This window comes from Rhinopithecus roxellana, chromosome 21, assembly GCF_007565055.1.
Source record: "Rhinopithecus roxellana isolate Shanxi Qingling chromosome 21, ASM756505v1, whole genome shotgun sequence".
In the NCBI taxonomy this organism is placed as follows: domain Eukaryota; kingdom Metazoa; phylum Chordata; class Mammalia; order Primates; family Cercopithecidae; genus Rhinopithecus; species Rhinopithecus roxellana.
In genome coordinates, this window is record NC_044569.1 from 60,665,373 (window position 1) to 60,689,878 (window position 24,506).

Consider the following 24,506-nt stretch of genomic DNA (forward strand, 5'->3'; position numbering starts at 1 on the left):
ATGTCTGAAAACCGGTAGCCAATCTGCCTATGAAAAAGAGGTAATGTATTTTGCACTGCCACCATCACCCAATTGTCACTCTTACAGAAATGACTTTCGGTCACCCATCAAACACATTCTAACAGCTATCTTTTTAAATTCTGTGCTAGCTTCACAATCGTATAAGACTATAACTACTGAATGGAAATTACCTAATACCCACTGAGTATCCCAGTTTAAACTTTTCATTACAAATATAAAAGAAACAGTAAAGCAAATACAGCACCTTACATATTCCAATATTATGAAAATCATTACTATACTTTTTAAAGAAAAAGAACATAAAGATAACATAGGAATGTCTTCTCAAAGCCTCTAGGTGAAAAAACTATGACCTTTCAGGAAAGTGCTGCCCAAAACAATGGACATGTAGTGCATGTGAGCTACACATGCAATTTTAAATTTTCTATTAACTATAATAAAAAAGTAAAATAAGTAAAATCAAGTTTAATATTACAGCAAACCTAATACATGCATTTTCAATCTAATCAACATAAAAGACAATGCAATATTTTACATTTTTTAAATACTAAGTCTTTAAAATCTGATCTGTATTTTATACATTCAGTACATCTCAACATGAATTTGCCACAGTTAAAGTGCTCAGTAACCACATATAGCCAGTGGTTACAATACCTGACAGAACAGCTCCAGGAGAAAGCACTTTCATTTCAGAAATAGTGATTAAAACAGGGGCCAAAGATACAGTGCAATAATACGCAACTAAGTGCTGAAACATAAATGAGTATAATGCAGGGTTTTCAACAAATCTCCAAAGTTAACTACACACTATGTAATATTCTAAAATGTTTTCCACATTCAGAAATTTAACAAAGATAAAGCTGCAGAGCTATAGAGTTGTTTCTTAGAACTAAAGACTCTATTTTTTAGTGTTGGAAGGAGCCTTCCATTTTTTTTTCCCTTAACAATTCCCCACATTTCTGCATATACAAATACAGAACTGTCACATACCATCCCAACTAAGTAATCAGGGCAATTCACCTACAACACTGTGGCTCAATCAACAGTAATCATCCATTTTAAAGTTTCTGCTCAGTGTGTCGATTTGGAGATAAGATTACAAACTGATCAATTCAAACTACAGCTAAGAACTTCTTGCCACTGCTATATAATGCCAATGCCTTGGGGGTAGAAGATACAATTCTAGGTTTGCAAAACATAAGGAAATGTACTACACAGAACTGCTGGGTGACCTATTAACAACATTGAATTAATTTTATATCAGAAGGTGATTAATACAAACCTGAAGCAATTAATAATGTGCTACTCTTCTTAACTAATGCAGCCTAATGACATCTGTAATACTGACATCAACATAACATCTTCCTATCTTCAAAGGAATAAGTACTATGTGCATCAAGAGATAAATGAAGAATATTAATGTTGGATTTCAAATGTATTCAAAAGTAAATTAAAAAGAAAAAAAAGATTCCTTTCCCTTACCTGACATTGATGTACATCGACTTCCAAGAAAACAGCCTGTGGATATTTATTACTCATAGAACTGAATGCTGGGGCAATCCTCAAACATGGCCCACACCTGTTAGAAAAGGAAAAGGAGTACTAAGTAAAATAACACTAAAGATTGTAATTCTAAATCACTTGTTAATTAAACATAAAATAGAACAAACACTGATATTGCTGGCTTTTGACTATCTGGTTTTTTGTTTGTTTTTAGACGGAGTCTCACTCTGTCGCCCAGCCTGGAGTAGAATAGGGTGATCTCCGCTCACTGCAACCTCCTCCTCCCAGGTTGATTCTCCTGCCTCAACCTCACCAGTAGCTGGGATTACAGGTGCCCACCACCACGCCCAGCTAATTTCTGTATTTTTAATACAGACAGGGTTTCACCAGGTTGGCCAGGCTGATCTCAAACTCCTGACCTCAGGTGATCCACCTGCCTCGGCCTCCCAAAGTGATGGGAGAATTACAGGCATGAGCCACCGCACCCGTTTTTTTTTTTTTTTTTGGACACAGGGTCTCATTCTGTAACCCAGGCCAGAGTACAGTGGCATGATCATGGCTCAGTGCAGTCTGTCTCAATCTTCCAAGCTCAAGTAATCCTCCCACCTCAGTCTTCCAGGTAGTTGCAACCACACACAGCTACCAAGCTAAATTTTTTTTTTTTTTTTTTTTTTTTTTGAGAAGTAGGGTCTCATTATATTACCCAGGCTGGTCTCAAACTCCTGGGTTCAAGTGATCCTCCTGCCTTGGGCCTCCCAAAGTGCAGACATTACAGGTACAAACCACAACCCTAGACCTGATTCTCTGGTCTATTTGAATAAGTTATTTATATATACTTGTATCAATACAATTTTTTCTTCTAATCCCACAGCATCTGCTCCTTGATATTGATCAATTCTCACTTTGTTTCGAAAAAACAAAAATGTAGGTGTTGCTGATATATTGTTGGTGGCAGCTGTTCCCTAGAACTGTCTTAATGAGCCTAGATGTTATATTTAGTCTTCATATCTAATAGTGTTAAGTCTTCCAGCTTTGTTCTCACTGAGAGAAATTAAAGAAAACCTAAATAAATGGAGGAATTTACTCTGCTTATGAATTTGCAAACTCAATATTGCCAAGATACCAATTTTCCTCAATTTGATCTTTACAACTGATGTAAGATCTCGGCAGGTTTTCTTGTAGAAATTAACAAATTTCAATTCTAAAAATTATAGAGAAACACCAAGGACAGCCCAAGTTGTTTTGAGATTCTAATCTGAAAAAAAAATTATCTTAAGAACTATCATAAACCTTTATTAAGAGAATACAGTACTTGTACAAGAATAAGCAAACTGATCAAATCAGTTTTCTTTTTAAAGAAGAGTCTAGAAACAGACCCATCTCACATACAGTACTCTGATGTCTGAAAAACTTCATGCAGCATTGCAGTGGGAAAAGGATGGTTTTTTCAATAAATACTGCTAGATCAACTGTATACTCATACAGGAAAAGCAATGAATTTCAACATTCCATACACAAAAACGAATTCCAGATGGGTTGTAGATCTAAATGTAAAAGGTGAAACAATGAGGGTTTTAGGAAAAAATACAGGAAGATACTTTCAAAACCTCAAACTAAGCAATGATTTCTTATACAGAAGTACTTAAAAAAAAAAAAAAAAGGATTGACAGACTGGACTATATTTGATAAACTGGAAGATTAAAACCTTTTATTCATCAAAAAATGCCTTTAAGAGACTAGGAAAAAGTATTTGCAAAACATATCAATCAAAGGACTTACACTTCTAATATGTAAAGAACTCCTACAAAACAAGGACAAGACCGAACCCCAAAAGAAAAAGAATGAACTCTTGAATAGGTACTTGACAAATGAGATTATCCCAACAGTCAATAAATAAAGTCAAAAACTCTCTATATATCAGGAAAGATGTTCCACTTCATTAGTCACCAGGGATACCCGGGAAATGCAGATTAAAACCAACTCCACAAAAATAGCTACAACAAGAATGAAGTATTGTCAAGAATGCAGAGCAACTAAACTTTTATATACTGTGACAGTGCAAGGTGGTATTAACCATTTTGGAGGGAAAAAAACAAACTGTTAGAAATACACTAACACATCAACATTCCTGGGGGATGCATCTAAGAGACATGTTTACCTTAGAGCATTTGAAAAAGTATTATTAGTAACAGTTGTAAGAGTCAAAAATTAGAAACAATGAAATTCTTGTCAACAAAAGAATGGGTAAGCTAATTATAGTTATACAATGAAATACTACACAATAATGAAAATAACTGGTGTGAAACCTCTTGCAAAAACATGGATGAACCTCACAAATAACGTTGAGGAAAGAAAGCAACTACTAGCGTATACTACATGACTATTTATATATAGTTCAAATACATGCAAAACCAATCAATCGTATCAGAAATCAGGACAATGGTTACCTTAGTGAGTTACTGATAGAATAAGACTTCCGGAGGCTAGCAATGTTTTGTTTGTCTGGAAGCTGATTAAATAGGTGTGTTCAGTTTGTGAAAATTAATTGAACTATACATTTTTAATTGTGTGCCACGTATGTCTCAATAAAAGTTTGTAGAAATAAGAAAAATGTTGGATTTTTCATACAGAAATATAAGAAAAAGCAAATTCCAAAGCACAAAATAAAAACAAATGTTAAAACTCAAGTTGTGATCAATTCCACATTCTTAACATTTCAATCAGCATTTCACCTTGTGTTATCCTGAAGCCATACCCCAAAAATCTAAGAAAATAATATTTACAGTCAACTAAAATTAGTCTTAAACTTTATAGATGGGAATATAAATCACTACACCATTTTTCAAAGGCCATTGATTGGGTCACATCTATTTTAAATGAACACAAGCCAAGATCCAATAATCTCCATTCTGAAAGTCTATTCCATTTTAACAACACTTACTCTATTTCACAATAACATGTAGTATAAGGAAGTTCAATGTAACATGCTTGTAATAGTGAAAACTTAGAAAACAATTTAAACGGCAATCAATGGAAAACTAGTTTAAAAAGTTATGACAGGGGCCAGCTCACAACTATAATCCCAGCACTTTGGGAAGCCAAGATGGGCGGATCACTTGAGTCCAGGAGTTAGAGATCAGCCTGGCCAACATGGTGCAACCCCATCTCTACTAAAAATACAAAAACTAGCCAGGCATGGTGGTGCATGCCTGTAATCCCAGCTACTCAGAAGGCTGAGGCAGGATAATCACTTGCACCTGGGGAAGCGGAGGTTGCGGTGAGCCAAGATCACACCACTGCACCCCAGCCTGATACTTTGTAGTGTTTGGGAGGCAAGAAATTTTCATTATAAAACATTCTCTAGGATCACATTTCAAACCTATGTATATACGTAAATGCATATTAAAAAGACAGAGACAGGCACAATGAACAGTTAGTGTCCATAATTCTGTATTCTTTGCTTTTTTGTGATGAACAGCCATTTTCATTTTAAAATATTAAATGAGTTGAGAATAAAGAATTTAGTGTTAACTGCATTTACACAGGCATCACAAATTACAGAGGTATCCATGCTATAGTACAATATATCCATTCATGAAAACCACCCTCCTGCAAAAACACACACCAAAAAGAGAATTTATGGGAAAAATAAGTTTGTGGCAAACTACTTGAAACCCATGCAATTTTGTAACAAGATCATTAAGAAAGACAGTAACTAGACTGGGCACGATGATGGCTCATGCCTGTAATCTCAGCACTTTGGGAGGCCAAGGCAGGCGGATCACTTTAGATTGGGAGTTCAAGACCAGCCTGGCCAACATGGTGAAACCCCGTCTTGACTAAAAATACAAAAATTAGCCGGGTGTGGTAGCGAGCACCTGTAGTCCCAGCTATTCGGGAGGCTGAGGCAGGAGAATCACTTGAACCCGGAAGGTTGTAGTTGAGCCAAGGTCACCAAGATCGTGCACGCCAGCCTGGGCAACAGAGCGAGACTCCATCTCGGGAGAAAAAAAAAAAAAGACAGTAACTAGGATTCAGGAAAAAGATGGACATCCCAGCATGTGGCTCAGAGCTGGAAGCTACCCTGGGGAATATTTGAAATGAACAAAATCAACTGGAAATGATGCTTACAGGTGTTGTGACAAATCAGACTGAAGTGGAGCTCTGAATCAGTGGGGCTGCCATTAAGGAAGGAACAAGAGAAAATGCAACACTGAAAATAAACCCTTCTGGGGAACAAGCGCTAGGTGTAGGCACTCTTATTTAACTTCATTAAGTTTCTTAAAATAAACAAGAAAGGGAATTTGCCTGTGTGGCTGAGAGCTTTCTGCTTCCAGATGAAGGTTTTATTTCTGTGTCTATTTTTCACTACCTAGGAATAAATCACATAGGAACCAATACAACTTCCATATCACACTGACATCTCTCTATTCATCAATTATTGATGAGCTAACTGGTGTTACAGACATACATCTTGCAGTTGAACAGACTATTAAAATTACGGTTACTGTGCAAAAAACTGTTTCAAGACTTTATCTAGATTCTTTAATGTTAGTTAGCCATCATAGGTTGGAACTTTAGTCAAAAATCAAAATACATCAGCAGAAAAGCATAAATATATACAAAGGCACAAATATATACAGCAGCGCAATTTCACAAAACAATCATTCAAATAAATCGATCTTTTTTTTTTTGTCTTTTTTTTGTTCGTTTTAAGGGTTTCACTCTGTCATCGAGGTTGAGTGCAGTGGCATAACCATGGTTCACTGCAGCCTCAATCCCTCAGGCTCAAGTGATCCTTCCACCTCAGCCTCCCAAGCAGCTGAGACTACACGCACGTGCCACCATACCCTGCTAATCTTTGATGTTTTGTAGACACAAGGTCTGTCTATGTTGCCCAGGCTGATCTCGAACTCCTAGACTCAAGTGATTCTCCTACCTCAGCACCCCAAAGTACTGGGATTACAAGTGTGAGCCACCGTGCCCAGCCAACTGATCATTTTACATAAGATGTTTGTCTCCTTAATATGAGCAGTTGAGAGTAAACAAATTTCCATTAGCTGAGATCATGAACAAGTCCCCTGATTTCTCTGTATAAGATAAAAGGACTCTCCAAGAACTTTTCCCAGCTCTAAAATATTATGCACCCAGTATGCCTGAATTTCAGAATTACACCTTTTTCTCTTGCACACACCTTAATCTGATTAGCAGCCCTTTGCACAATCTAGGATTTCTTATTTCGTTGCAAAAGGTTCAAGAGATCACCTAGTCCAGACATTTAAAATGAAGAAAAAAAAAGTTATTTTTCTACTCTAAACTTTCTCTTTGAAAACTTACCTGCTTAGTACAATATATAAAATGTATATGTTAGAAGGATTCTGAGTTATGCTGTCTGAGAAAAAGATTACAGTAAGCTGCTTTCTACAATGTATAAAGAAATAAACCTAGCCAGGCGCAGTGGCTCACGCCTGTAATCCCAGCACTGTGGGGAGGCCAAGGCTGGTGGATCACCTGAGGTCAGGAGTTCGAGACCACCCTGACCAACATGGTGAAACCCCATCTCTACTAAAAATACAAAATTAGCTGGGCCTAGTAACGCATGCCTGTAATCTCAGCTACTTGGGAGGCTGAGGCAGGAGAATCATTTGAACCTGGGAGGCAGAGGTCGCAGTGAGACGAGATTGAGCCACTGAACTCTAGCCTAGGCAACAGGAGCGAAACTCTGCCTCAAAAAAAAAAAAAAAAAAAAGAAAGAAAGAAAAAAGAAACCCACAGAACTAAAACTTTACAACAGACATAACCTAATAAAATTAACCAATAAGTAAGAACTGAAGATCAGAAGATGACCTGCCCAACACCAAACATCCTGGCTGGCGGCAGGGCCATCACTAAAACAGGCAATTCCTAAATACAATCCAAGATCAGCTTTCTTTGAAAGAACATTAGCTTCTTTTTAATACACTTTTTTCTACAGTCATAATACAATATAAATTCCATTTCATGAACCAGCTGTCCTTCCCTATTTGTTACAGTAGCCAGTGTCTTATCTTGAGCAACAACTTGTGTCAACACACACAACTGGTAAGTGGATAATAAAAATATGCTTTCTAAAGCCACGGTTAAAGGTTTTTTTTTTTCTTTTTCTTTTTTCCTGCAGGGTAAAACTTTAAGCAATTTATATATGTGCTATATTTACTAATGGGCAGGCTTAATCACAACTGGTTTTATTAATTACATAAAACAGCTAGCATTCATTGGGCAGTTACTATATGCTATGCATTCACAAACTCATGTCACCTCATTTAAGCTTTATGACTCCCAAGAACAAATTACGAAGCTAGAATTAGATCCCAGAACCCAACTCTTAACTACTATGCTAAAAAGTCCAAAACAGTGTACTCAACAGTGCCTTTCATTGTTACTTCCAAATCAATTGCCAAGATTAAACTGTGTACACACTCTTGAAAGGTAGCCAGACAAACCACGTAACTGTATGATTCTATTTCTATAAAGTTCAAATACAGGCAAAAGTGATCTGTAGTGTTAAAATTCAAGAATAGTGGGAAAGAAGCCTGGGACGGTGCTGGGAATCTGGGGTGCTGGTAATGATCTATTTCTTGCATGTTTTTGTATACTTGCACTTCAATAAAAAGTTAACAAATAAAGCAACTCTGTTCTCCAAGGCTTCGATATGCCCTCGTCTTACAGCTACTTACTTCACTTGCTAACGTTTTCTGCCTGGTTCCTACGGACTACTGGGCCTGCTAACTCTGCACTTCAATAAACTACCTTCGGTCATCAGTAATTCTGTGGTATGTAATTAACATATGTTTAATATATATTTAGTTATTTGGGCAAGCTATCGTAACTACTAGAATTCAACATCCTTACACTGACATCCTTCTTAGATTGTAACAAACCCTAACAAACTACAAAGGCAGATCTGCTTTAAGAAAATTCAATGTATCTCCAGCCTGCGCAACATGACAAAACCCAATCTTTACAAAAAAATTTAAAAATTAGCCAGGCATAGTGGTGCATGTCTGTAGTTCCGGCTACTGCTGGGGCTGAGTTGGGAGGATTGCTTGAGCCCAGGAGGTCAAGGCTGCAAGTGAGCCATGATCACATCACTGCACTGCAGCCTGAGCAACAGAGCAAGACCTCGTCTCAAAAAAAGAAAAAAAAAAAAAAAAAACCAAAACAAAAAAAACGCAGTGCATGGTAAACATTATCTACAAAACTGATATATTCATCAATTCAAGATAAAAATCACTGGCTGGGCGTGGTGGCTCATGCCTGTAATCCTAGCACTTTGAGAGGCTGAGGCCAGCAGATCACGAGGTCAGGAGTTTGAGACCAGCCTGACCAACATGGTGAAACCCTATCTCTACTAAAAAGACAAAAATTAGCAGGGTGTGGTGGTGCGCACCTGTAATCCCAGCTCCTCAGGAGGCTGAGGCAGGAGAATTGTTTTAACCTGGGAGATGGAGGTTGCAGTGAGCTGAGATCATGCCACTGCACTCCAGCCTGGACGACAGAGCAAGACTCCATCTCAAAAAAAAATCATTCACACTGTTTAATGGGGTAGGGGCGGGGAGACTGGGATGACGGATGACACAATGTATGTTCTTTCAACCGCTTAGTAACAACAAAACTGGTACTGCTTATAACCACTAAAATGTATCTGGGCATAAGTAACAATTTGGAGATACCCCTTTAAAAATGTTACCAAAAAGAGTATCAGAGAGTGAACTGAATTGCAGGCAGAGGTGTAAATTACTCAAGCAAAGGCATATCAAAAATTGTCAGGCTCTGTGCGGATACACAGAGATGAACGTGCATTTCTTTTCTCCTTAGGCTGCAAAGATCAAGAACAGCACTTTATAATTCAAACAATGCATTTATTAATGGGACCTTAAATAAGTTATTTAACCTCTCTGTGACTCAATGTCCTCAACTGTAAAACAGGGACAGTTGTTAGGGTTATTCTGAGGAATGAATGAGTCAATATAAGAGCTTAAACAAGTTCCTTACACAGACTAAGGAATATGTAAGCATTGACTGTTTTAATCCTTAAAAAATACTCTGGGAAAAGGGTGCTAACCATTCAATGAGGAAAAGACAGTGTTTTTGATAAACGGTGTTGGAAAAATTGGATATCCATATGCCATAAAATGAATTGGACCCTAACTTTATGACATATACCAAAATTAACTCAAAATGGATCAAGGACCTAAACTTAAGAGCTGAAACTATAAAACTCTTAGATGAAAAGATAGGGAGATAGCTTCATGACTTTGAATCTTGCAATGATTTCTTGAATATGACACCAAAAGCACAGGCAACAAAAGTATAGATAAATTGTACTTCATCAAAATTTAAAACTCATGCATCAAAGGGCACCATCAAGAAAAAGACAACCCACAGAATGTGACACAGTATTTGCAAATTAAATATTAACATCTAGAATATACAAAGAACTCCTGCAACTCAACCCAGAAACAAACCACTCAATTCAAAAATGGGCACAGAAGGCCTGGTGCAGTGACTCACACCTGTAACCCCAGCACTTTGGGACGCTGAAGTGGGAGGGTCGCTTGGAGCCAGGATTAAGACCAGCCTGGGCAACAAAGTGAGACCTAGTCTCTAAAACAAAAAATAAACTAGCGGGCATGGTGGCATGTGTCTGTAGTCCCATTTACTTGAGAGGCTGATGCGGGAGGATTGCTCGAGGCCAGGAATTCAATGCTGCAGTGAGCCATCATCTCAAAACTGCACTCCAGTCTGGGCAACAGAGCAAGACCCTGTCTCTAACAAGTGAGAAAAAAGAAAAGCAAGCAGGCAAGCAAGCAGAGATCCCCGTATAGTAGTGTCCCATAGCAGCATTATCCACAACAGCCAAAGGAAGACACAACTGGAATGTCCATCAAAAAACGAATGGGTAAACAAAATTTGCCATACACATAAATGGATTATGTTATGCAGTTATAAAGAAGAATGAAATTCTGAGACATACTAAGACATGGATGAACCCTGAAAACACTATGCTACGTGAAGTCAAAAAACAAAAGGACAAATGTTATGATTTCATTTATATTAGGTGCCCCAAACTGACAAATTCATAGAGACAGAAAGCAGAATAGAAGTTACCAAGGAGGTAGATAGGGAGAGGCAAATTACTGCTTAATGGGTACAGTTTTGTCCCTTTGGAGAAGTAAGGATGGGGAGTTACCCTTTAATGGATGTGGAATTTCTGTCTAAAGTTCTAGGAAATAGTGGTGATGGTGGCACAACATTGTGAATGTATAGTCAAGTCTGGGTATGCAGGGGATTAGTTTCAGGACCTCCAGCGAGACACTAAATCACAGACGCTCAAGGGCCTGATAGAAAATGGCATAGTATCTGCACATAACCTACCTCCATTCTCCCATATACTTTAAATCATCTCTAGGTTACTTATAATACTTAATGTAAACGCTATGTAAATAGTTTTTATACTGTATTTAGAAAATAATGACAAGAAAAAAGTATGTACATGATCAGCACAAATGTAATTTTTTTCCCTAATATTTTCTATCCCTATTTGGTTCAATCCATGGACAGAGGGCTGACTGTCCTTAATGCCAATGAGTTATACTCTTACAAATGGCTAAATGGTCAATTTTATGTTAGATATATTTTACCATAAGGCACTAAAGATTCTTACACAGGAAAACAATCTATGTATCATTTTAGTAAAATTTAGACTGAGAGTGGATAAAGCATAGAAGTTAAAAAAAAAAAAAAAAGAAAAAAGTTTTAAAAGAGGGCTGGAAAGGAAATTAAATAGATGCTGGAGAAACTATGCCCTCAGTCTAAACTGAGACATATTAACTTTGATCTAAGAGGTTTCTTACAAGATTTTACTGAATACAGTTCTTTCTGAGTCTAATACTGATCCCTCATATACATAAATCTGGGGTCCTATTGACAATGAATTTAGACAGGATGTATTAATGGCCAATAAGTTCGAGGAATATTAAAGGTAAATACAATACTCTTAACAGATTTGTAAACGTATACGCTTTTGAACTTACTCCAAATTCAAACACTAATTTTCCCTCCGTTTTTACAAAGAAAAAGAATTTTAATTCCACTAAAATACCTTTTCAAAAGTAATAGATCTTTACCAATTTCTGCAGTTATGCTTATGCTTAAATGACACCACACTGATAGAAAAAACCTTCCTTCGCAGCAATGTTTCCCCACTTTTCTCACTTCAATCAATCTTTATTATTCTATTATCTCTCCCACTGCTATAGTAAGTGGGAAAAACAATGTATCACTGAGGAACAAAAGTATAAAAGCTTCGACTGGTCAGAATTAGAAAAGTGAACTAAACGTGAGGTGAGGTTCCTTACTGAAATCATATCTTCCCTTTTCCACTGTGGCCTAGATACTTAATGTACTACAGGTATTCCCCTATTATTAAGAATACTGACATTACAAAATTGCTAAAAATGAGAAGACACATTTATAGAATTCTAACATTCCTTTTAGGTATTTTAATATATATGACATCGCTTATCCTTTTAAATTTAGTAAAAGCAAAATTCCGTATATCATATGGGTACCTAGTCCACCACATGAAATGCAAGGTACTATCCTTTATCAATTCAGTGTAAGAGACTGGTCCAAAAATAAGTCTTGTTTTCATACGTATCTGCATCCATTCCCTAAAACGATGTAATCCTAACGCCACCATATACATACTCAACATTTAGTAAACCATGTACTATAAACTTTTGTATTTTTGCTCTGAAATTCAAAATGGAATTTTGTGTTTATATAGTTATTTGAACAGTAAAGGGTGTTACATAAACAGTGATAACAGTAGTAGACTGCTCCAAGGTAGATGTATAAATAACGCCAAGGGGTCAAGGAAAATAAAGCGGAGACCTCTAATACTTCTAACGAAATACTATCAACATACACTAGGAGAGATCTGTGAAACACACACACACACGCTGAAATCTTGGTTCTCAACGCCGAGTTCCAACACGTCATTCTTACATAGGAATGTTATTACACACACATCCCCTATAAAAGGTCCACCTGTTCTGCGACCTGTAATTTTGTCGATATTTACCAAAGACAGTTAACATTTTTCAAGATCCCTGTCCTCTTAGTGAAAAAACAGAGCCTGGTCAAACTAAGACACCCGGCCAACTGGCCACCTGTAATACATATGTACTATCGTGTGTGACCAGTTGCAATCGCATACATAGGGGAGCCTAAGCTACAAGTTAGTGGCCGAACGAGGAAGAAAAAATTTTAACTAATTTAAAAAGCACCCTAACCCAACGTTAACTTAGTTCAAAATGCATTAGCAGAAATTTAGGACTAAGAGCTACGCATATTAGTTGGATCGCCCATCTGAATCTTCAAAGGCTTGAGAGATGTAGGTGGTGAAGAGAAGCAAAGTGTTCGGTAAATTAAGATTTGGAGCTCTGGAGATGCAAATGACAGCTGGCTCCGCAGAAAGAAGGGGTCAGGCTCAGGCAAGGGTGGCTGCGGAGACTCCCACAGGCTGAAAGGAATAGGGGCGGGCCACCCCAAGTGCAGAGTTTGTAAGAGGATTGAAAAGGAGCAGGTGAGGAATCTACTGAGCTGGAGAAGCCAGGCAGTCAGGCCTCCGAGCCTGTCTAGGACCCTCTGTGGATAAATGGGGGTTCACACTCGAGAAATGAGGCCTAATTCCGGCAGCTCCTGGGGCTGCGGCCACTGCCGGACATTCCGAGGCAGCAGACGGCTAGGAAACCAGGACCAACAATGAGTGAAAGGAAAGCAAGAAAGGACAGACGGGAACCCACAGGGCTCGAGCCTGGCCTCACCCTCTCATGGTGAACTTGACCACGGCGAGTCGGGAGCCCGCGCCGCTCAGCTCTGGCTGGAAATCCGGGTCGCTCCCGACGGGCTTCACCCCCACCATCCTCACAGAGAGCCCGGCAGGGTGGCCGCGACGCCACTGGCTTCGAAACTGAAGGAGAAGACGATCTGGGAGAGGAAGCAGAGACGCTCAGGAAGGCCGAGGCCTGGACAGAACAGGCGGCGACCGCGACGCCTTCTCCCGGGACTCTCAGTGCCGAGTCACGCCAGGGAGCGGAGCGGCCCAGGGGGCGGGGAGGGATGGGGGAGGGGAGAGGAGAAGGAAGGGAAGCCTTGCAGCACCCAGCAGCCACCGCGCGGCAGGGCCGCCGGCGTGACGTCATTTCCGCGCCGTCCGCTTTGGCCTTCACCGCCCAATTCCAAAACGCGAAGCGTAGTCCCACCCTCGACTGAGTAGCCTTGCGCTACCTTGAGCGGCGCAGGCGCAGAGGCAGACGTGTAGAGCTCACGTGCGCAGGCGCAGACTGAGACTTAAAAACTTCGCATATTCCTCCGCGTGTCCCAGACCTGAGACTTTCACTCAGGAGGTGTCTGAGTTGTGAGTTGTAACAGTGAAGAGGAAACTCGTTTTACTCCGGGGTTCTTAGCTGCTGTCCAAGGCACCCACTGGAAGTACTTTGAAAATGCTCCTGTACTGTATTCGGGGCAGGTCTACACAGAAGACAAAATAAGGTTTAGGAATATTTATTAACAGACTTCATTACATATGGGGCGCTTTCTGTGCAATCATTCAGAAAGTATCGTGCACCTGTCTTTAGGTTTTGACCAAAAAGATGAAGACACTACTCCTCCTTTAGGAAGTTCACGGTCTAGTGACTGACGCTAACAATAATTTGAATAGGAAGCGGAGGAGACTAACGAGATGGAAGGGTGGGGCAGCGTAAACTTACTAGGAATCTGACTCCTGGATTGAATCTTGAAAGAGAAGCAAGGGTTAGATGGATGGTGAGAGATAATATTCCAGGCAAGGGGACCACCAGGTGCAAATTCTTGGGTTGAGAAGGTGGATAAGAAGAATAGCTAGTATTTAGCACATGATGTACCAGGCAAGAGATAAGCTCTTTATATGTGTACTAGCTCATTTAATCCCTGTGAAGTAGGTTCTGTGATTTCATTTGAAGTCAAGGCAGGCTAACGCCAGTGTACTCTTTTAAATATTAGGCTAGGTCCAAATTATTTGTCTTTGGATTTAGCTGGGGAGATGAAATTGGAGGGAAGGCCGAGGTCAGATAATGACTAGCTAAGGAATTTGGATTTTGTCGGGATGAGAATGGAAAAAAAATTTGAGGGCAATTTTGCCATTACAAGTGTGGTGAAACTCCTGTCTCTACCAAAAATACAAAAACTTAGCCGGGCGTTGTGGCGCGCACCTGTGGTCCCAGCTACTCGGAAGGCTGAGGGAGGAGGATTCCTTGAGCTGGGGAGGTCAAGGCTGCAGGGAATCATGATTGAGCCACCGCACTCCAGCCTGGGTGACAGAGCCAGACCCTGTCTCAAAAAAAGAAAAGAAAAAAGAAGAAAAATATGTCTTTAGAAAAGCCCTCAGGTAGCAGCAAGGAGGATGGAAGGCAGTGAGATTCATTATAGGAGGATACTGTGGTGATCCAGGAACTAAATTATGAAAGTATCTGCAGTGGAAATGAAGAGGAAAGGACATGTTTGAGGCCAATTTAGTGAGATGACAGAGGAGTTTAAGATAACTCAAACAATTCAATCGTGTAGCTTTTAAAAAGTGAGTTAAAATGCCTGTAGGACATCCAAGTGAGAGATACAGTAGATCATGAGAAGGATGAGCCTGGAACTAAAGAAAAAGAACTAGGATGACGTTACAGATTTGAGAGTCATCAGATTGGGTGATAGTTGAAGCCCAGGAAATGCGAAAAGAGAAAGCTAAAAGTGTTGCAGAAACATATTAAAATAATTATTTCTTAACCCAGCCACACCAGAGGCACAGAAATTACATTTCTTTTTCATGTGATATCAGCACATTGTAATGGTTTTAATAGATAGAAGTCCCCATAATAAACATTTGCGGTTTTTTTTTGTTTGTTTGTTTGTTTTTGAGACGGAGTCTCACTCTGTCACTCAGACTGGAGTGCAGTGGCACGATCTCGGCCCACCACAACCTCCGCCTCCCGGGTTCAAGCGATTCTCCTATCTCAGCCTGCCCCGGGTAGCTGGGATTACAGGCACACACCACCACGCCCAGTTAGTTTTCTGTGTTTTTAGTGGAGACGGGGTTTCACCATATTAGCCAGGGTGGTCTCAAACTCCTGACCTAAGGTGATCCGCGTGCCTCGGCCTCCCAAAGTGCTTGGATTACAGGCGTGAGCCACCATGACTGGCCTTGCTACTTAAATTTTATGGCCATGCACAAACTAACCTCTCAGAACCTCAGCTTCTTGTTTGTGAGCCTTGGATTAATAACACCTGCTTTCTAGGATTGTGATGGTAAAAGGTTATATTGGATGATGTTTATAAAGAACCAAATCATAAGATACTTGATAAATGTTTATAAACAATGGTGTATATTCAGCTCGTCAGGTAGAGTTGCTGTAAAAACTCAGTCTTTGGCTATAACAATACCAAAGACTGAGTGACTTTAACAGAAGAGATGTATTTCTCACAGTTCTGGAGACTGGGAATCCAAGATCCAAGTGCTGCTGGTATTGGTTTCTTCTAAGGCCTCTCTCCTTCACTTTTAAATGGCTGCCTTCTTACTGTGTCTTCACATGGCCTTTTCTCTGTGCACACACACACATGCACATACAGTACTAATCTGTTTCTCTTCCTTACAAGGACACCAGTCCTATTAGATTAAGGATCCACTCTGATCCACTTAACTTTAATTACCTCCTTAAAGGTCCTGTCTCCACATAGAGTCATGTTGGGGGTTGGGGCTTCAACTTATGAATTTGGTTGGGGTGAGGGAGCACAGTTTATCCAGAACAGATGGATTATTATTATTTCCAACTGTCCTTCCAGCTTTGCCTAAGAAGCAAGTAGAAGTGGTCTCCACTACAGCAGCTATAGTAGATATGAAGGGAGGAACAGGGCTTATGAAAGCAAGATAGATTATAGATTCTTGAGAAGCAAGATGAAAAGAGGCATTGTAAAAGTTAGCTCTGATAGGGACACCGTGTGTCCCTCCAGATCTACTCTCTACCTTTCTTCATTCTGCTCTCAGCCCTAGGAACCTGCCTACATGGACTGCATCAATAGGATCCTCTGTTGGAGCTTCTTGAAGACATTGGAGGGTAGAAGACAATGAGATCCAGTTAGTAATTCCCTTAGCTCCCTTCCTGCTGTGTTGCCACAGGTTGTCTGTGTCTCCACCAAATGCCACAGCTCTTGTCATACCATTACCCTCTTTGGGTTCCTGCAAACACTGTCTTCTATTGTCTCTTTAGACATGGGAGTAGAAATCACTCCTAGCTGTTGGTAGCACCCAGATACCAACAGAGAAACTCTGGGCCAGTCACCTAGTGTAAGGAAAATGGATGTGACTTGGTCAAGAATAGGCCGAGGTAAACATACTGTGTGACTCAGTGAGTTTGGAGCACAGGCGCATAACTCTACTTGTTATGTAATCACAGCTATGTAGCTATAACATGGGAAGGCTCATCACCTGGTTTGGAGCCACTGTTGTTTGTAAAAGGTATAACTGCCCTGCTGACACTGTACATACAGCAAGGCATGACTTGGCTCATGCCCAGAGAGAATTAAGCTGCTGACCCTATAAGGGAGAGCTGGCCTTGCAGACCAGGAAATGCAGCTGCGGGTGTGGGAGTGGCAGAGCTGGAGCAGGCAGCTGAGACGGAGACACACAGTTTAAAAGAGCTGCTGAGTAAAACCATCTTTCACCTGCCTACGTACGGCCTCCCGAGTGTTCTTTCAGCTATTTGCCACCCATTCATCCACTCCCTTCAGACCTCAGCATGGGCTGGAACCGGACACTGGGTGTGACAGCCTGTTGATGCTCCCTAGACCTGACTAGACAAGATAGTACTGAATTGGATACTTCACATTAAGAGCAGAGACACTTGCCACTGTAATGTCAAGGCAGGCACCCATAGGAAACAGGTACTTGAAAGTCATAATTCCTAGATGGAATTCCCAGGCTTATAGCATGAACTATCTCTGGCCACCTAGCACTAGCCTAATTGGTAAGCCCAGATACCACCAGCTAATGGACAACATCCAGAAACTTCACTCTCCTAATACCAATAAGGATCCTTTGGTTTAAAAAGAACCACCCTTCCCACCCAGAGCATAATTGTGTGATGAATCTAGTCCCCTTCTTTACAGTTAAACTTTTCTAATCACTGCTCAATCCTTGATGTCATTGTCTTTATTTTCTCTTTAGCAACACCATTGCTTTTTTTGTTTGTTTTTTGTGACAGAGCCTCTCTCCTTTCGTCACCCCGGCTGAAGTGCAGTGGTGTGATATTGGCCCACTGCAACCTCTGCCTCAGCCTCGTGAGTAGCTGGGATTACAGGCGCCCACCAGCACACCCGGCTAATTTTTATATTTTTAGTAGAGGTGGGGTTTTATCATGTTGGCCAGGCTGGTCTCCAACTCCTGACCTCAACTGATGAGCCCTCCATGGCTTCCCAAAATGCTGGGATTACAGGCATGAACCACTGTGCCTAGCCCACCATTGCTTTTTTGATTTTCCTAAACCCTATCTACATGTTCGTAATACTCTACTTACCAAATTATCCTCAATTACCCATTTTGAATATGCTTTTTCCTGTTGTGACTCTGCCTGATATAAAAATTTAAGAATTGTTTAACACCAGGGAAATTGAAGGTTAGAGGATTAACATAGCAGGCTAGAGATAAATATATGAGAGTTTCCAGCATAGCAGTCATAGATGATACCACTAAAGTAGATCATAAGGAAGTATACAGAAAAGCAAAGAGTTATAGCAGAAATTTAAAGACAACTGCAAATAGAGAGTAAAATGAGAAAAGTTAACAGAGAAGCAGAGAATCAGGAGGACTATCACAAAAGTAAAGTGTCAAAGACCAGAAGGATGAAGGCTGTGACATGCCTTTGAATGTAGCAAGGGAATAATTGATTTTTATCTGAACAGCCAGTACAGTTCAATGAATTAAGATTGGAATCAGTTCACTGACAACCACAACAAATTCTTCAGGACCTCCGTGTGGCAGGCACTGTGCCATAGCCTCAGAAGTTAAAGATGATTATTACATGTTCCTGTCCTTCGGAGTATACACTTTTGTGATAGCTCCATGTCCAGGGGTATGGGCTAAAATGAAAGGCATAGACATGTGATCAACCCATAGTTGTTATATACATATATGTATATATATATATTTACTCACCATGTATATATATGACTGAATGATGTGTGCTCAATTTTCAAATTCTAAGCATACAACTAGACAAGAGTTTGGGAATTATGAAGCTGGCTTTCCTCATATATATGTGTATACATATATATTGAGTAAATATACTTACATAAAATTTAGCATTTTAACTGTTTCTTTTTTGAGACAGGGCTTCACTTCATCATCCAGGCTGGAGTGCAGTGGCATGCTCATGGCTCACTGCAGCTTCGACCTCCTGAGCTCAAGTGGTCCACTTGCCTCAGCCTCTCATGTAGTTGGCCTGACAGGTTCATCCCACCACGCTGAGCAAATTTTTTAATTTTTTTGTGGAGACGAGATCTCACTTTGTTGCCCAGGCTGGTCTTGAGCTCAACTAATTCTTCTGCCTCAGCCCTGCAAAGTGCTGGGATTACAGATATGAGTCATCGCACCTGGCCCATTTTAACCAGTTTTAAAGTGCACAGGTCAGTAGCATTAAGTGCACTCACTGCTATCCATTTCCAGAACCTTGTCATCATCCCAAACAGAAACTCTGTACCCACTAAATAACTCCCCATTTTCCCATTTCCCCATCCCTGCTAGCCTCTATTCTACTTTCTATCTCTATTAATTTGCTTATTTTAGGCACCTCATATAAGTGGAATCATACGGTTATTTTTTGTGACTGGCTTCTTTTTCTTTTTTCCCTTTTTTTTTGAGACAAAGTCTTGCTCTGTCACCCAGGCTGCAACCTCTGCCTCCCAGGTTCAAGCGATTCTCCTGCCTCAGCCTCCCAAATAGCTGGGATAGTTACAGGCATGCGCCTGTAACTAAGTTTTGTATTTTTGTACAAAAATTACCATGCCCAGCTAATTTTTGTATTTTTAGTAGAGACACGATTTCACCATGTTGACCAGGCTGGTCTCAAACTCCTCACCTCAAGTGATCTGCCTGCCTCAGACTCCCAAAGTGCTGGGATTACAAGTGTGAGGCACCACACCTGGCCTGGCTTATTTCACTTAGCACTGTGTTTTCAAATTTCTTCCATATTATAGCATATATGAAAATTTATTTCATTCCTTTTTAAGGCTCAATAATATTCCATTATATGGGCATATCACATTTTATTTACTTATTCATTTGTTGATGGACACTCAGATTGTTGCTACCTTTTAGCTATTGTTAACAATGCTGCTGTGAACATTGGTGTACAAGGATTTCTTCAAGTCCCTGCTTTTCATTTCTTTTTGGTATATACCTAGAAGTGGAATTGCTGGATCATATGGTGATTCTGTTTAACTATTTGAGAAACTGCCAAACTGTTTTCCACACTGCCTGCACCATTCTACGTTCTTACTAGGAGTGTATGAGGGTTCCAATTTCTCCACATCCTAGCAACAATTGCTAATTTTAATTTTTTTGATAATAGTCATCTTTGTGGGTGAGGTGATATCTCACATTTCCCTAATGACTTAAGATGTTAAACATCTTTTCATGTGCATAATGCTTATTTCTTTATTTTCTTTGGAGAAGTGTCTGTTGAAGTCCTTTGCCCATTTTTGAATCAGGTTGTTTGTTTTTGCTGTTGGGTTGTAGGAGTTCTTTTTTTTTTTTTTCGAGACGGAGTCTTGGTCTGTCGCCCAGGCTGGGGTGCAGTGGCACAATCTCGGCTCACTGCAACCTCTACCTCCTGGGTTCACGCCATTCTCCTGCCTCAGCCTCGCGAGTAGCTGGGACTATAGGCGCTGGCCACTACGCCCAGCTAATTTTGTTGTATTCTTTAGTAGAGACGGGGTTTCACTGTGTTAGCCAGGATGGTCTCGATCTCCTGACCTCGTGATCCGCCCGCCTCGGCCTCCCAAAGTGCTGGGATTACAGGCGTGAGCCACCGTGCCCGGCTGGGTTGTAGGAGTTCTTTATATATTCTGGGTATCAATCCCTTATAGAGTAAATTTCTTTCAGATATTCCATTCTATGGGTTGTCTTTTCATTTTCTTTGTGGTGTCATTTGATGCATAAAGGTTTTAAATTTCAATGAAATCCAATTTACCTATTCTTTTGTTGTCTGTGCTTTTACTGTCATATCTAAGAATTCAAGCTAGGCATGATGTCATACACATGTAGTTGCACATACTTGGAGGGGCTAAAGTGGGAGGATTTATCCTAGCTCACTGTGGCCTTAACTCAGGAGTTTAAGGCCACAGTGAGCTAGGATTGAGCCACTGCACTCCAGCCTGGTGTAATTTGTGCAATATTTATGTAATATAAATATTAAATAAAAAGGAAATCCTGCTTCATAATTTCCAAACCCTTTCTAGTTGTATGCTTTGAATTTGAAAATTGAATATATTATTTTTCCAGTTTTCCCTAGGTGGCGCAATATATTTTTAGTCAAAAGGATGTCATTTCCCTTTGGTAGCAAATGTCTCTTTAGATGTCATCAAGTCTCCAGATGTACCATTTATCCCGCTAACATTATATTCTTTAGTTTTGGACACTAGGCTGTGCCTTGGGGGAGAGAGTTTCCTAGGAAGCTGTAGAGTGTTCTATCACTGTCACAAATCTCCTGGAGCATACTAAAGAAACTCACTGGCAACTCTCAGAGTCAGTTCGGGTGTTTGCCAAATATGTACAATAGTTTTTTCTTCTGACATTTATATCTGATGTCATTAAACTAGTCATTAAACTGCTTAGAGTTTCTATTAAGAAGCCCAGATATTTAGAAAAATATTTCTAACACCTCAGCCTCTGCAATAAAAACTGCATTTTAAATTTTATTTTAATTTTTTTAAAGAGTACATTGAGGGTTTTGTCTTGGTTCAGGCTACTCTAATAGAGTACCATGGAGTTGGTGGTTTAAATAAACATTTATTTCTCACAGTTCTGGGGGCTGAGAAGTCCAAGATCGAGGTGCTGGCCCAAATCCAGTGTCTGGTGAGGGCTCTCTTGCTGGTTTAAGAGGGCAGTCTTTTTTATGTATCCTTATATGGTGGGGAAGAAGCAGGTGAGAGAGAGAGAAAGAGTGGCGAGGAAGAGGGCAGGCAGGAGAACAAGTATTCTCTCTTGTCTCTTCTTTCATAAGGGCTCTACTCTCATGACCTAGTAACTTCCCAAAGGTCCCCATCTCCAAATCCATCACATTGGGGTTTCAATATATCAATATTGGGGGAAATGAACATTAGTCTCTGGCATTATTGGAATTAACTCTTCGGAACTGAAAAACTACACAAAACAATCTGTGTTTTCATTTAATCACTAGCTGTAAGAGAGCTCTTTTTGGTTGTGGTATTGTAGATATTGTCTAGCTAGAAAAGACAGACAAGGAAGGAAATGATAAAATTCTTTCTTTCTTTTCTTTTCTTTCCTTTTTTTTTTTTTTGAGGCATGCTCATGCTGTTGTCCAGGCTGGAGTGCAGCGGCGTGATCGCGACTTACTGCAACCACTGGCTCCTGGGTTCAAGTGACTCTCCTACCTCAGCCTCCCAAGTACCTGGGATTATAGGTGCATGTCACCACACCTGGCTAATTTTGTATTTTTAGTAGAAATGGGGTTTCACCATGTTGGTCAGGCTGGTCTCAAACTCCTGACCTCAAGTGATCCACCCGCCTCGGCCTCCCAAAATGCTGGGATTACAAGGAGGAGCCACTATGTCCAGCTGGTAAAATTCTTAACAGAAGCTTCACTGTATTCAAAGCCCTCTCTTAGGCATGCCCTTGAGCAAACACACACATAACACATACACACCCTCATCATTCAGTCCATTCTTAAGTAGCAGATATCTGAATATCTGAGTACCTCTGAGGGCCAGATACTGAAGAAATCCAATAAAAATCAAATGTATGTTAGTGGTTTCTGTACAATAAGGAAGTGGCTTTTCACACAATGTTGAAAACAATATTTCCCACCAAAATTCAGAACATTAGTATTACAAGCTCAGTAGGAGGATCAGCCGCACAGCAACTGGTGGAAAGCACCAGGTACATCACTCCTTACAGTAGTGGATCTGCCTGTCTCCCTGCCTCCCTGCCTCCCTGCCAGACTGAGTAACTTGACCACAAGAACCAAGTCTCTGCATTTGCTGCATGCATAGCTCAGCGTAGTGCCTAAAACCACTGGATGGTGAATAGTGACTTTTTTCACCTTGATGAATTAGAATTAGAAGTAAAATAATGTACTATTTCATGAAGACGGAAGTAAAGTTAAGGTAGTCATTGCCACTGTCTTCCTTACCTCAGATTATCATGGAGCAAATGCTAGGCATCTGACAGTTTCATCCGTAAATATTTCAGCCTGCACATCTGGAAGATGAGGAATCCTTTAAAAAATAACCAAAATATCATTATTATATTCTAATATGTTAACAAGGCTTCTTTAATATCATTAAATATCCAGTCAGTTAAAATTTCCCATTTTTCTCCTAATCTAATTTATAGCTTACTTGAATCAATATGAAAATAAGACACATGCATTGCATGGGTTGATAAATCTTATGTCTCTCTTTTATGAAAAATCTGTTTAATCTGTATTTCTTTTTTTCCAACTTTTTATTCGGGGGAAAAAAAGAGAGAGAGAAAAGTTGCAAAAGTACCATGATGACTCCTGATTGTCAGTTGTTAAAAATGGTGTCATGGTGCAGGCTGGGTTCTCTGGGAAGCTGATGCCGAGGTGGAGTGAGGAGTCCAAAAGGTTTATTTATCTCACATCTGTGAGAGGAAAAGGGAGGAAGCAGGATTGGGCGGAGGAAGGGAAAAAGCAGATCTGACAAAATCTCTACTAACCCAAGAGGGAGCTCTAGTACAAAGATTGCCTGTTAAAAGAGTCCCCCACGGGAGCAGAAATTCCTATGCCTCAATACCACCCCCTAGACCGGGGTCCTCCCTAGGAAGAGCGTGCCCTGGACTTTCCTCACCTTGCTCAGTCAGTCATCAGAGGCTGCCTCAAGATTAGTGTGATCTCAGCCAGAAAGCCCAGGTAACCCTGAAGAAGCTAACAGGGAGACTGTGAGCAAACCACTCTCCTTGCAGCTAGGAAGTGGTTTCTTTCTTGAAGTGGAATCTGGGTGGTGCTTCTTGTGTCTCCCATAGTCCACTATTTACACAAAAATGGGTCCCCTTCTCTTCACCGGTTTGGGGAGCAACTCCTCCAGATTTCTGGTCATCTTCTCTTCCTTATGGGAAACCTAGAAGAGGGAGGTTAGTGGATGATCTACAGGCTGGTGACCAGGGCTACCACTAGTACTCATCAGCTCCTCCTTCATTATCTATTCCCCTTGCTAGTCTTGCTGGTTTGGTGAGGAGGCTGAGAAACCCTCATTTGTGAGGAGGTTTAGCACCCCAAACCTTATCACCTTCACTCCTTCCTAAAAGGCCTGAGTATGGAGTAACTGGAGATGTTTCTAGAAAAAGACATTTTGTTGCTTGGAAAGAAATGGTTTGAATCATGGAAGTCATGAGACAGGAAAAAAAGAGAAGTATCAACACTTGACTTTCATGTCATGTGAGAAAGTGCAAAAAGAATCTCTTAATTGCACCAGGCAGTTTTAATTACACAAAAAATCATGCAAAAAAACCCTTATCAAGCCTCTTTGCCACAACATGATAAAGTGTGAGGACTCTCGGTATTAACATAAAGCCACCAACCATGACAGGACTTTTCCGGGACAGGGTCCAGGAAGGAAAGGGGAATATTAGCAGAGTACTAGGCACCGTAGGGAAT

At 40.3% G+C, this 24,506-nt stretch overlaps 1 protein-coding gene and 1 long non-coding RNA gene across 5 annotated transcripts in view; both read right to left on the reverse strand.

Annotated features, from left to right (window-relative positions):
- The window catches only part of TXNL1 (thioredoxin like 1), a 39,021-nt gene extending 25,264 nt beyond the window's left edge, over positions 1-13,757 (reverse strand). For all 3 annotated transcript variants that reach the window (XM_010364268.2, XM_010364269.1, XM_010364270.2), the window contains exons 1-2: positions 13,398-13,757; positions 1,504-1,600 (exon numbers count right to left, since the gene is read on the reverse strand). In XM_010364268.2, coding sequence (XP_010362570.1) covers positions 1,504-1,600; positions 13,398-13,495 — 195 coding nt within the window. In that variant the 5' untranslated portion in view covers positions 13,496-13,757. The remainder of the gene's footprint in view (positions 1-1,503; positions 1,601-13,397) is intronic.
- Positions 13,758-13,866: 109 nt separating this feature from the next.
- Positions 13,867-23,783, reverse strand: LOC115895455. Of its 2 annotated transcripts, XR_004055621.1 has the most exons (4): positions 23,701-23,762; positions 23,380-23,494; positions 23,022-23,106; positions 13,867-14,103 (listed from the first exon to the last, which is right to left on the reverse strand). It is a non-coding gene; the product is annotated as an uncharacterized LOC115895455 (long non-coding RNA). The 2 variants fall into 2 exon arrangements; XR_004055620.1 differs by lacking the exon at positions 23,380-23,494 and having other exon boundaries at positions 23,701-23,783.
- Positions 23,784-24,506: the final 723 nt, after the last annotated feature.